The sequence below is a fragment of the Ostrea edulis genome, chromosome 9 (assembly GCF_947568905.1).
Source record: "Ostrea edulis chromosome 9, xbOstEdul1.1, whole genome shotgun sequence".
Taxonomy (NCBI): Eukaryota; Metazoa; Mollusca; class Bivalvia; order Ostreida; family Ostreidae; genus Ostrea; species Ostrea edulis.
This window is the reverse complement of record NC_079172.1, coordinates 63,755,151-63,770,422: the sequence shown is the minus strand read 5'-3', so window position 1 is coordinate 63,770,422 and position 15,272 is coordinate 63,755,151. Positions and strand designations below refer to the sequence as shown.

The 15,272-nt window shown below is 35.1% G+C and overlaps 1 protein-coding gene and 1 pseudogene across 2 annotated transcripts; both read left to right on the top strand.

Annotated features, from left to right (window-relative positions):
• Positions 1–528: 528 nt before the first annotated feature.
• On the top strand, positions 529–5,197 carry LOC125659765 (cytochrome P450 2C25-like). 2 transcript variants are annotated; one of them, XM_048891540.2, is made up of 4 exons: positions 580–1,377; positions 2,071–2,583; positions 4,205–4,648; positions 4,822–5,197. In XM_048891540.2, exons 1-4 carry the CDS (start codon positions 1,059–1,061, stop codon positions 4,998–5,000), a joined length of 1,455 nt encoding a protein of 484 aa, XP_048747497.2. In that variant the 5' UTR covers positions 580–1,058; the 3' UTR covers positions 5,001–5,197. The 2 variants fall into 2 exon arrangements, with proteins under 2 accessions (XP_056005861.1, XP_048747497.2); XM_056149886.1 differs by having other exon boundaries at positions 529–1,377; positions 4,205–5,197.
• Positions 5,198–6,019: 822 nt separating this feature from the next.
• LOC130050586 (cytochrome P450 2C55-like) lies at positions 6,020–11,075 on the top strand (annotated as a pseudogene).
• Positions 11,076–15,272: the final 4,197 nt, after the last annotated feature.

Genomic DNA, 15,272 nt, shown 5'->3' with positions numbered 1-15,272 from the left:
ATATGGTAATCAATATGATCTTATTTCTAAATTCAACCTGTCATTATGTCGAATGCTGTCTGGCGTGTTTCATACAAATTGTTAGACCGCTCAATGGGTGCTGATTTTGACTAGAATTACTAACTGTATCTGATCAAGACTGAAGGATCATCTTGGGTGTGGCCGGTCAACACAGGGATTCGTAAAACTCCCGGAGATCTTATCCAACCTCTAGTTCTTTCGGAGGATCGTATTTGCGCTGTATTCAAATTTGTAGTGTTTTAAGACACATGGAAATGAATCTTATGTAACCAGTAAAAGAACAAACAGATAGATCCCTGGAAACAACAGCGTTTCGTTTATATCATGTACCTGACCTTTGGAGGAGTAGATGAAAGGTGAAGATAACGAACATTGATCAATCTCGTAGCTCCCATAAGCAATACAAATATAGAGTTGAACACACACAGACCCCTGGATATACAAGACGTGGGATCAGCTGCATAGGAGGAGCAAAAATCTCCTTACAAGTAAATATTCTACCTTTATCAGGCAAATATAGTAAAAATAATATATAGGCACATGCAGTATAAATACTAGGACAAATAAGCAACATCAGAACCAACGACAGACTGTTTTTGCAATATATGTGCTGCCATCCCGACAGTCGTGAGCTATTTGTGAGTATGATCATTTTAACGACTTTAAAGATTGCGAAAAGTAAATTTAAAGGAGACTGATTTTGTAAGCGATGAATTGCTATTTTGTGAAAGATGTTGTCTCATAACTACAAAGGTGTGAGCAAACAAATTGGATAACGTACGTTATTCAATAACTGAGCCCCTGTAAATAGTTTCGACTTAATGATTTTGATTTTCTCCGGAGAATCACTTGCAATATAAACACATCTGAATATCACGTTGTACTAGCATGTCGATGAAAAGATTAAATTCGCAAACAAAATATGTCATGATAAGGTGCATTAGCTGCACAGACACTTACCTGGGCGCTGACCTACTTAATTCACTATCAGGATTTCTAATAGAATATTGAAAACTTATTCGAGACATCATTGAATTATGTGGGTGGTTGTTGTCATCGGTTTTTTATTGGTTTCTCTGATTTGGAGTCTGACCGGACGACGTAAGGGGCTTCCTCCCGGTCCGACATGTTACCCCATCATTGGAAATGTCGGAATAATCAAGCCGTCAGAAGCCGTGCAATCACACAGGAGATTGAGAAAGATTTATGGAGATATCTACACGGTGATGATCTTTCACAAATCTATGATATTTGTCCATGGATATCACAACATACGAAATCTTTTACTCAAAAATGGCGATTTACTTTCTGAGCGACCAAACGTATATCCCGCTGAGGTTATTACAAAAAGGAAAGGTATGTCGTATAGTCATTTTTATCGGTTACATCCAATTTTATGTTCAATACACATTTATTTTATTTAGAAAATGTAATTCGGATATACAGCAATATAAGATTTGTTTACAATTATTGAAAGAAAATTCTAGCAATAGCAAACCACTAACTTAGAACACGTGAATAAGTTCGTGCTGAACTGAATCTACACATACAAAATAGTTAATTCCGAAATCCTAGTTCCCAGTTATAGAATAATCCAAATGCTTAAAGTGCTGGTCTAACCAGAACTTTCTTTATTATAAAAAGTATATTTACAATAAGAATGAATTTTCTAGTACCATTTTGACAGAGAATGATCCAACTATTACGTCATCTTTGTACCAAAAAAGCGTACGTTAGCTCTAGAACAATCTAGGTCACATGTCAATTGGGTGCAAGTAGTACACAACAACACTGGTATTTGTTTTTCATGAATTTAGGTATACATCGGCAATTTGAACAATCTCTCAAAAATTTCTTATAGGTAACTATCAGATTTTTATTTTAGTTTTGTATAATGATTTAGTATTTAATGTAATATAATTTTGTATTTTACTAAACCACTTGTATTTTTATACAAGTTTACACTTGTCAGCTGTTGTATTCTTTTTGCCATATTTTTTCAGTATTATTCATTCTGACATACTCCCAGCTGTTGAATATTCCTTCCAGGTTTAGTTTGGACATCCGGTTCATTCTGGAAGGAACAGAGAACATTCGCACTGACAGCGATGCGTAAATTTGGATTTGGGAGACGCTGCATGGAAACTCAGATCATTGAAGAAGTAGACTGTCTAATGAACGAAATGGAAAAATTCCACAGCAGTGCGTTTGACATTCAGGCCCTACTGAATATCACCGTCTCAAACGTTATTTGCTCACTTTTGTTTGGGAAAAGGTTTGATTATAAGGATGCCAAATTCAAGCATTTTACCTCACTGTTAGATGAATTGTTTGCTAATGTCAAGGCCTCTTCACCAGCCTTTATTTTGCCTTGGTTACGTCATATCAAAATGTTCAATCTTGACAAGACGACAGAATTAGCGAATACTTTGTTTGGCTTTATAACTGAAATGGTCGAGGACTGCAAACAGAATTTTGACGAGGACAACATCAATAACTACATCCATGCCTATCTTCTGGAACAGAAACGAAGAGCCAACGAACTGGACACCACATTCACAGGTAATATACAGGCAGATATCAACCCCGCATAAACAGGTAATATACAGGCAGATATCAACCCCGCATCAACATGTAATATAAGACAGATATCAACCCCGCATAAACAGATAATATACAGGCAGATATCAACTCCGCATAAACAGGTAATATAAGACAGATATCAACCCCGCATAAACAGATAATATACAGGCAGATATCAACACCGCATAAACAGGTATTATACAGGTATATATCAACCCCGCATAAACAGGTAATATACAGGCAGATATCAACTCCGCATAAACAGGTAATATACAGGTATATATCAACCCCGCATAAACAGGTACAATACAGGTATATATCAACCCCGCATAAACAGGTATTATACAGGTATATATCAACTCCACATTTACAGGTATACATCAACTCCACATTTACAGGTATATATCATCTCCACATTTACAGGACAGGTATGCATCAACTCAACCTTTACAGGTATTATACAGGTATACATCAAATCCACATTTACGTGTATAATACAGGTATATATCAACTCCACTTTACAAGTATTACTTCACATTTCCAGATGATATTCAAACGCCACCGAAGTAAACTAAAATCAATGTCATTTTTTTTCTTATGGGATTAATTTCACAACAGAATTACAATTTTGATATCAAAGTTGATTACGAAGATTTACCCCATACAGGTGTAACTTGTTTCTTATTCTTTGTTGCATATTTTTTTTTATATAATGTCAACAAAATACATGCTTACTGTATTGAAATGTTAGTCCTTTTTAGGCAAGGGTAAGAACATGATAGGAGGTAAAATCTGTGTCTCTAGCTTCATAATATACAATTCAAAAACGACATCAGATATTCAATGTATAAAGAAAGACTGATGATCTTTTTTGAACGATTTAAATCAACATAAACGTGTATTGTTAAATTATGATTAACGTGCAGTTGATCAAATTCACATGACTGGTACAGGATTAGAAACTGACCTTTTTTGCATTTGAGGCTTTTTCAAAGAGTTATCTACCTTTAATAAAATAAGAAAAGTCTAATTTTCTAAATATATGTATCTAAAATGATTAATTTTATTTCATATTTTCATAAGGAGAAAGATATTTGTATGAAAATATAATTTCTTTAAAGATATTTTAAATAAAATATCCTATTCCCAAAAACTTCAATACATTCACACTGATGTTAATTTTAAGAAATTCGCACATTCACTTTATTGATTTCTCTATTCAAATCTAAATGCCCCATAAATGTTTGAATATTCTTTGTGTGCATAAAGTTCTTCAACATTCATAATGTATGCCAGTAGTATTCACGAGAAAAAGTGAATTTTTAGATCAGCAATTAGGTGGAAATTAATTATAGATTATGCTTTATAGCACAACACTTACGTAACAATATATTATAGTAACTTGTGTATACTAAATATGATTGTAGAATAATAATAGAATAATACATCGTTACATCAGAGAGAGTCGATCATACGGTACCATACTCCGGAACAGTCAAATTAATTATATTTGTCATTACCATCCAACGTGCGCTTTTGGTTAATTATTTTGTATTAAAATCGTGAATTCATTTTCCTTTAAATTACTTTCCATTCATAGATGAACAACTAAATCACAGTGTTCGAGACTTTTTCGACGCGGGCACCGAAACGACGTCCACTACACTGAGGTGGGCGCTCCTGTACCTAATGCATCATCAGGACTGGCAGAAGAGGCTCCAGGACGACATTGATGACGTCATCGGTCAGGGACAACCTAAAATGGAACACAAGGATAAGTTACCAAGGGTAGAAGCATTTATTCTGGAAGTTCAACGCTTGGCAAATCTGGTTCCCCTGAATGTGCCACATACAAGTAAACAAGATTTCATGTACAACGGATACATTTTCCCTAAGGGTGCTATTGTGTTTGGTGTTTTAGATTCTGTGATGTCGGATCCTGAAATCTTTCCCGAACCTTCAAATTTCAAACCAGAAAGATTTCTGGACGAGAATGGGAAATGTTGCGGAGAACCGAAAACCAAATTGATTCCTTTTTCAATAGGTATGAATTTGTTTGAAATACAATATTTGATAAGTATATCTACCCACCGTCACCGGTACCGTCTGAATGGTACATGCGTTAGGACAACAAATTATTCATTGAATTTCGATTCGTGGGTGAATTTGCTACAACAGATCCTCGTGTACATGATATGTTTGTCTTCCTATAAACAGGGCGCCGTTCATGTCTAGGTGAATCACTCGCCAGAATGGAGTTGTTCCTCTTCTTGACCAGATTTTTACAGAAGTTTGAAGTCAAACCGGAGGATCCTAATTATCTGCCTTCCCTGGATGCAATACTGGGCTTTACTAACGCGCCTAGGTCCTTCAATCTCAAACTGGAGAAAAGATGATACTGAATATCTCTATAGACTGCTGCCATACTTGTGCTTGTTGAAATTTAACGTCTTTACTTTTAATCTCTGAATGCAACAGCTGATTTCATGTGCTTTATCAATATATTCATAAAAAAAGATTGAACGGTGGAGATAAAGAGAAAAATCCTATTTACGTTAAAGTTTGACTCCTTATATTAAAGATGGAATAAGAATTAGTTTTCACTTTACTTTTATCAAAAGCAGTTATTGATGTTGGGAGATATTTTTTGGATTTTCATATTCTAAAACTAAGTTTCCCTGCGCAAGACTCTCCAGGGAGTTATCTTTTTATTTTGTTTAATATCGGTTTGACTAATAATAAAGCAGCAGTGGCGTTCAGACAGTCAGGAAAACTTGGATTTAGATACAGTGGTCACCCTTCTAGTACCAAGAAACCACTCGATCAGCACAACATCAAAAGACACAGCCAAAGTCACATCATGACAACAGACCATTATAATGACTAAAACCAAAATCGTAACTTCATGAGAATGTGTATCTGAACAAAAGCAAAAGATATTTACACCTACAAACTGCCAATCTCTTGTTTGAGATACAAATTTGGCTGCTTTGAATTTCTGAAACCAAAATCACAACTCTGTATCTAAAATTGACGTGGCCAATATATGCACAGATGTAAGGAGGGGGGGGGGGGTGTATACCCATTTTAAAATTTCAATACAACAGCTTAATCATTACTATTGTAAGATAAGTGCTGCAATCTGAATGTGACTGGAAAATTCATATCTTCCACCATTTTCATCGATTGGTGGCTGCTTTTATACTCGATTGCCGTTCTTTAAAGTCAACATTTTGTAAATTATATAGTCCTTATAATGATGCGTTACAGCTGTGTCAACTACAGCAAGGTGAAACCAATATACCAACATAAAGTCTCTATAAGGCTTCCGTACAACTTAAAGTACTCTGCTCTATATTTTCACAGAACAATAATAAAACCCTGACATTTCGTACGTTTAACATTGTGGTGCAGTATGTGGGTAACTATTGTCATTGTTCTTGTTTTGGTTTCTCTGATTCGGAGTCTGACCGGACGACGTAAGGGGCTCCTCCCGGTCCGACTTGTTTCTTCATCATAGGAAATGTTGGCCTAATCAAACCGTCAGAAGCCGTGCAAGGACACAGGAGACTGAGGGAGATTTACGGAGATTTTTACTCTGTGATGATCTTCCAAACCTATGATAGTCATTCATGGATCTCAAAACATACGAGAACTTCTTGTTAAATATGGTGATATGTTTTCTGAGCGACCAAATGGTTTTGCTTCAGTTATAAAAAAAGAAAGAAAAGAAAAGGTATTTATCTATTCTGTTGCTATGTACGATCTGTATAATACTAACAAAGTAGCATCGTAACATTTCTATTTGGAGAAGTGTGACAAGATTTAGGGTGTGTGTATTCTTAATTTAACAATGTATTTGGCTGCTTTGATGGCAATTACAATGGTCGTCGATGCATTAGAGATATGGCATTCCTTCACGATTATCAAAACGCTCTACTACTCTCATAATTTCACACTTAAAGAAATAAACAAATTAATTCAAAGAAATTGGAGGCTGTAACAATTTTCACTGAAGTTTTTCGTACTCTTTTTTACTTTGATTAGGTGTATTACTGGATCATATCATCATTTTGAATATGATATACACCGATTGTTGAATATGATATACACCGATTGTTGAATACGATATACACCGATTGTTGAATACGATATACACCGATTGTTGAATACGATATACACCGATTGTTGAATACGATACACACCGATTGTTGAATACGATACACACCGATTGTTGAATACGATACACACCGATTGTTGAATACGATATACATCGATTGTTGAATACGATACACACCGATTGTTGAATACGATATACACCGATTGTTGAATACGATATACACCGATTGGTCTGTGACGTCTGAAAACAATGTTTTGATGTAGCGATTATAACCAGTTATTGCATTGTAAACAATCAATTAGCAGAAACTCGCGAAATCGTAGCCTGTTATTTCAATACACATATTAGGGTGTTGATTTAACATTATGAATTAGTCACTAATTATCACAATGAGATTTACCAAATCACTGGCTAAATCAACCCAATGATCAGTTTTTCAAGGATCCCCAATATTAGTTCAGTTCGGTACTTATACACACAACATGGAGCTTATTTCTTTACAGGTCTTATCTGGTCGTCTGGTCCACTGTGGAAGGAACAGAGAACATTCGCGCTGATAACGATGCGTAATTTTGGATTCGGAAGATGCTGCATGGAAAGTCAGACCATTGAAGAAGTAGACTGTCTAATGAACGAACTGGAAAAATATGAAAACAAGGCTTTTGACATTCAGACGCTTCTGAACACTTCGATGTCAAATGTTATTTGTTCACTTTTGTTTGTTAAAAGGTTTGATTATGATGATTCCAAGTTCAAACGTTTGATATCTATCTTGAACAAACTATTCTCTACCGGCAACGCATCATCGCCAGCAAACATTTTCCCTTCGTTACGTCATATCCCATTCCAGTAATAGAAAATGTCAGTTCTTAAAAGGCTTTTGTAACTGAAATGATCGAGGAACATAAGCGAAATTTTGACGAGGACAACATCAATGATTACATCGATACTTATCTTTTAGAACAAAAACAAAGATCAAATGAAGCCGACACTACATTTACAGGTAACGAACAAATATGTGTATGTTAGCTTGATCAATATGGTAGACTACAGTACAAGGACATAGAAAACAAACTAGATATTCTAACCAACATGGAAATAGGTAATGCTTGTAAAAATACAGTAAACTTTGTACTTGATAAATTATGTGATGTACTTCTAAGTACAGCTAAATCTACTTTTGGTATACGTTGTCAGAAAAATAGTTTTGAAAACAAGCGTGACAAACCATGGTTCAATAGAGAGTGTAGAACCGCAAGGAAGAATTTTCATCTGGCGAAAAGACTGCACAATAAAAATGCCTCTTTAGAAAATAAAGCGAATCTTAAATTAGAAAGCAAGAAATATAAGCAAGTGATGGATATACATATTAAAAAGTATAGGAAAGACATCGCTCAAAAGTTAAAATTTTTGCGCTCTACAAACTCTCGAGATTATTGGAAAGTATTAAATGGTTCAAAAAGTGCAGATAAATGTGCTGTTGATATCAACTCAATGTATGATTTTTTGAAGACTATGAATGAATGTTCTGATAGTCATACTGAAGATGTACATTTATTTAGTTCTTCTGTAGACAAACATGATTGTGATGGTTTCTTGAATGTCAAAATCAGTTAGGAGATTTTAGCTGCGGCTAAACAATTGAAAAATAATAAGGCAGCAGGCTTTGACAATGTATTGAATGAACATATTTCATCATCTCTGTCTATATTTTTGCCCGTATATACAAAATTATTTAATTTGATTTTTGATAGTGGGATTATACCTGACGAATGGTTAATAGGCATTGTAAAACCGATTTTCAAAAACAAAGGCGACCCAACGAAACCTGAAAACTACCGTCCAATAACACTGTTAAGTTGTCTTGGTAAGCTTTTCACTTCTATTTTATGTAAACGTTTGGAATAGTATGTAGACAATTATAATCTTATTAGTGAAAGTGAAACAGGTTTTAGGAAAGGGTATTCCACTCTTGACAATATATTAACGTTGCATTTTCTAACCAATATGGTAATGTTTAACAAAAAGAAACTTTATTGTGCTTTTATCAATTTTAAACAGGCATTTGACACTGTTTGGAGAAATGGGTTGTGGTATAAATTGTTAAAACACGGTATTGATGGCAAGTGTTTTACATATATAAAAAACATGTATGATGGCGTTAAGTCTGAATTTTTTAACTGTAAGATTGGGGTTCGTCAGGGTGAAAATTTATCTCCTCTTTTGTTCTCGCTTTATATCAATGACTTAGAAGAATTTCTTTCTAGCAAAAACTTTCTTGGACTCTCTATTAATTCAAGTATACCAAACACTGACGAAAACCAATATCTACTTTATTTAAAACTTTTTATTTTATTCTATGCCGATGATACAGTGATTATATCAGAGTCTGCAGTGGGATTACAACATGCTCTTAATGAGTTTCATTCATATTGTATTCAGTGGAAATTACATGTCAACGTCGATAAGACAAAAATTATGGTTTTTTCCAAAGGTCGACCTCCAAATAATACATTTTACTTTAATAACAAAGTTATTGAAATTGTGAAAGAATTCAAATATTTGGGTATAATTTTTTCCAGATCAGGATCGTTTAACAAGGCAAAAAACATTTATGTGAGCAAGCCCAAAAAGCCATGTATGGGGTTATACGAAAAATTAGACAATATAATCTATCAGTTGAATGTCAACTTGATTTGTTCGATAAAGTTGTTGCACCTGTACTTTTGTATGGTTGTGAGATTTGGGGGTTCGAAAATCTTGACATTATTGAGCGAATGCACTTAAAATTTTTAAAATATATTTTCAACTTAAAAAGTAGTACTCCAAATTATATGGTCTATGGAGAAACTGGCCGTTTTCCTTTATATGTAACAGTGTATACAAGAATGATTTTTTACTGGGGAAGGTTATTTTTAAATCCAGATAGTAAGATTGTGTGTAGTTTGTATAAGTATGTACATGATCTATTCTGTAGAGAAAGTTATAAAAATTCTTGGTTATTATCTTGTATTAAAAATATTTTTGATCTTTGTGGACACTCCAATATATGGAATGAACAAGCATTTTTTAATACAAACTGGTTAAAAATTACTGTTGAACGACGTCTTAAAGATCAGTATATACAGAAATGGCAAAGTAATATACGGGAGTCATCTAAGGGTGAAACGTATGGCATTTTCAAAAGTGAATTTGGGTTTGAAAAATACTTAAATACTTTACCTAAAAAACTTCGAACAATATTTATCAAATTTAGAACTTCAAATCACCAACTCCCAGTAGAGACTGGAAGATGGTGTGGCACTCCTAAAGACGAAAGAACTTGCCATATCTGTAATACGGGTCAGATAGCTTAGGAATACCATTTTATCCTTGAATGTAAGTTTTTTGAATGTTATAGAAGAAAGTATCTGTGTAGAAAATATTGTCACAAACCTAACTTTTTCAAATTTTCAGAGTTAATGTCAACTTCAGACCCTAATGTACTTATCAAATTGTGTAGTTTTATATCTAAAATATATGACCAATTCTGTCCTCCTGAACTCATTTTATGTATATAAAACAACTCCCTGCGTTGTTCACGTGTACCTTGCATATAATATATTCTATTTGTAAATATTGTACCTCATGTACCATAATATGGTGTGAGTGAATAAAGTAAACTGATACTGGGAGAGGATTCCCAGAACAAATGGCTTTCATAAGTAAGTAAGTAAGTAAGAAAGTAAGTAAGTAATTTTTATTTAAAGTCGAAACTATTTACAATAAACAAGTAACGTGAGCTGAAAAGCTCTCTAACCGACTATATGGAATAATACACATGGCACAGTCATAAAACAAACACATTTTAAAATAAAAACAAAGACACATACTATATGAACAAAAGCGTGGTGGCGTCGGTGGCCTAGTGGTTAGGCTGTCAGACTCTCGACCGAAAGGTCGTGAATTCGAGTCCTTGTCGCGGGAGGACCGACGTTGTGTCCTTGGGAAAGACACTTTACACGAATTTCCTCACTCCACCCAAGTGTAAAAGGGGTACCTGGCTATAGACAGTGAAAGATATTGTTAGAATGTATTGTAAAGCGCTTTGAACAGCATACGCTGGGAAAGCGCTTTATAAAAACCAATTATTATCATAATTATTATTAAAAGAAAACAGAACAGACATATACAGAAAAATCAGGGGTAATAAATGGTAAGAAGCAAAGCACTAATACATTTGGGAAACACAAAACATGCAACGATATAAGGAACTAAATAAAAACACGGATACAAACAGGAGAATCAGGGATAAGAAGGGGGTAAGGTACACAGCACTAAAGCAGATGGGAAACATAACATGCATAGTTATACAGGGACTATTTACAGGGGTAAGGTACACAGCACTAATACAGATGGGAAACATAACATGCATAGTTATACAGGGACTATTTACAGGGGTAAGGTACACAGCACTAATACAGATGGGAAACATAACATGCATAGTTATACAGGGACTATTTACAGGGGTAAGGTACACAGCACTAATACAGATGGGAAACATAACATGCATAGTTATACAGGGACTATTTACAGGGGTAAGGTACACAGCACTAATACAGATGGGAAACATAACATGCATAGTTATACAGGGACTATTTACAGGGGTAAGGTACACAGCACTAATACAGATGGGAAACATAACATGCATAGTTATACAGGGACTATTTACAGGGGTAAGGTACACAGCACTAATACAGATGGGAAACATAACATGCATAGTTATACAGGGACTATTTACAGGGGTAAGATACACAGCACTAATACAGATGGGAAACATAACATGCATAGTTATACAGGGACTATTTACAGGGGTAAGGTACACAGCACTAATACAGATGGGAAACATAACATACATAGATATACAGGGATTATATAAAGGGCTTATGTACATAGCACTAATACAGATGGTATATATAACATACTTAGGTATACAGGTACTATATACACGGGGAAGATACACAGCACTAATACAGAGACTATATAAAAACACAGACACAGACAGAAGGTTAGGATACACAGCACTAATACAGAGACTATATAAAAACACAGACACAGACAGAAGGTTAGGATACACAGCACTAATACAGAGACTATATAAAAACACAGACACAGACAGAAGGTTAGGATACACAGCACTAATACAGAGACTATATAAAAACACAGACACAGACAGAAGGTTAGGATACACAGCACTAATACAGAGACTATATAAAAGCACAGACACAGACAGAAGGTTAGGATACACAGCACTAATACAGAGACTATATAAAAACACAGACACAGACAGAAGGTTAGGATACACAGCACTAATACAGAGACTATATAAAAACACAGACAGAAGGTTAGGATACACAACACAAACACAGTTGGAAAAGTAAAAATTTAACATTTCACAGACCATGCAATATATATTTCATCAGTCTGTTATGTCGATGTGCAATATTGTGCTATTTGATTGCTTGGAGAGAAAAACACAACTTCTCGGGCATTTCCTGCTAACAGAATAGCAACCTCAAATGAATTACGGTAACCTCCATCTTTTATGGAATTTATTTACCAGAATAGGAAATTGTCGATGGTCTTCTTTACAATTTCTTTGGTCAGAAACGATGAGCTTTCCCAAAAGTAAGTATGAAGTACGTTAATAATTTCTAATTAATAATCTAGTTAATTTCTAATCATTTAGTGCGTAATATGGGTGAAAAATCCATTTTTGTGCAAATTTCTTACATCTCATGAACGTATGAAATTCGAGGTTCTTTTCCCGAGCATGCCGTGATTGCAGGGAGATATTTTTCATACATAGATGAACAACTAAATCACAATGTCCAAGAATTCTTCACCGCGGGAACTGAAACAACGTCTACTACACTGAGGTGGGCGCTCCTGTACCTAGTTCATCATCAGGACTGGCAGAAGAGGCTCCAGAACGATATCGATGACGTCATCGGTCACGGAGAACCTACAATGGGACACAGGGATCAATTACCAAGGATGGAGACATTCATTCTGGAAGTTCAACGTTTAGGAAATCTAGTTCCTATTAATTTGCCGCATGCACCCAGAGAAACATACATGTACTTACAACGGACATCTTTTCCCTAAAGGCGCCATGTATTGTGTGTTTTAGATTCTGTGATGTTGGATCCCGAAATCTTTCCTGAGCCTTCCGAATTCAAACAAAAAGGTTTTTGGACCGAAGTGGGAAATGTTCTGGGGAGCAAAAAAAAAAAAATTAAAAAAAATAACGTGATTCCCTTAGCAAGAGGTAGATAATATAGAATTAAAAAACAGAATTGTTATTAGTTATGCTAATCATACTTAATGTCTTCGAGAAGAAATCAACTTTAGACAGCCAATGATTTGTTACATGTACCTCTTTATAATCCATTTATTGTTTTTGTTGATATCATACAGCAAGCACATGTACATTATTTATACCAACAGGACGCAGGATGTGCCTAGGAAAGTCGCTGGCCAAAATGAAACTATTCCTTTTCCTGACCAGATTTCTACAGAAGTTTGATGTCAAACCGGAGAATCCCGACTGTCTGCCTTCTCTGGATTCTACACTGGGTGTTACCAACATGCCTCTCCCCTTCAACCTGATACTAAGCAAACGTTAGAACTGTACAGATTTGAGAACTGCAGTGCTTTAAATGCGCATGTATTGTGTAAGAAATTGTAAATCTGGACATCGTTTAAGTACATTATACATGCATTTATAAATTTGTATATACATGTACAACACTGGTGTACGAGTTTATGAGAGAGAGAGAGAGAGAGAGAGAGAGAGAGAGAGAGAGAGAGAGAGAGAGAGAGAGATTCAAACGATGATCTTCTTGTAATATTGTGCTCTAATTAAGACAAATTATATCGTTAATTCAATAAAAGAGAACAGTAACTCAATAATGCTCCCATTGATTGATAGTACAGATATATTTGATTTATTTAAAGCACGCAATATTTAAAAATCAAAGATAACATTAAACAATGTTATCTTCAATTACATCATTTTATGCTAATATCTGGCGCTCAATAGATCTTGTATATCTATGACATTTTGCGTCATTACATTCTGCGTCAAACTCGACGCAAATTCAATTATGCGTTAAACTCGACGCAAATTGTACAAATGCATAATGTAAAAATCGAGTTTATCATATTCTGCGTCGTTATCAGGCAAATAGAATCAAGGGGGGGGGGGGGGGGGGGGGACAAGGGGGTCTGTACCCACCTTTATCAACAACATCCTTTATTTGTAATGTTGTAATGTAAATAAAAAATATATTAGGTGACCCTCGCCACTTGACCCCAGCTTGAAAATTTTGATATAATAATAAGACCCCTACCACCACCACCAATTAAAAAGATGAAGATTGGGTAAAAAAAATTACGAGACACTCGTAGTAGAGGACTCTAACCACCCCATTCCACCCCAACCTTCAAAGATTGTAGAAAATGAGGTGGTGATTATTGAGGCAATCATTTCATTTATTCGCTCAAACCATTCACAATGGTACATGAGGTACAAAACTTTAAATTTTGGTAATTATATAAACAATATTTCAAATTAAGGGTATAAATATACAAATGATACATGCATATATATGTATCCGTGGGCGATCGACTCTAGGAAGAGGAGATGGACCCATTCACCACCTTCTGGAGGACCTAACCATCCCCGGATCTTTAAGAAGACCCGCCCCCATTTCCCGGGGATCCGAGGGTCGACCACCATCGTCGCCTCGCCGCAACAAACCTGGTGTAGCAGGGCCCCTACTGGGCAGTCTGCACTATAAATCTTCATCATCGTCGTCATATATATGTTCATTAGCACAAAATAGAGATGGGGGCGCAATGCAGACATAGAGATTCGGACGTTTGATAAATATACATGTTAGGGAGGACAGCAGACTATCTCCTGAATTTTAGAAATTTACATAGTTTTTCAAAGTAAAAGGCTTTTCACCCCACCCCACCCCACTCCCGAATTAGGACTTTGCACATCCAACGAAACATATTGATTGTTTGGGTTTTTGTTTTGTTTTATTGTGTTGCTGTCGATCATCTTTTTTATTATCATTATTATTTTGCATGGCAAAAAGTTTGAAGAATCTAATTTTCCATTTTTTTCTTCCTGTTGTCCCCCCCCCCCCTAAAAACGACAATACATGCCTAGTTATTACATTGCGTTGTTACACATGTATTCTAATTTTATGATGTAGAATTGCAACCTTTACAAAGTTTTCCTTAATTTACACAGTGCAAGGAATGGTCAACCAAATCACAAAACAAAATGCGAAAAGACCAAGATTATTTTAAGCTTAGGAACTTCATGAATATATAAATACATGTATTCAGAAACATCGCATTGAGTTTTAACGTTTCTGTAACATACCATAATGATTACTTTCAGGCTTGAGTGTAATTTATTCATAAATATTTTCATTTTGTAGATCTGGCTCAATGGATATATTTATACTGAAAATGGGCATACAGCTAC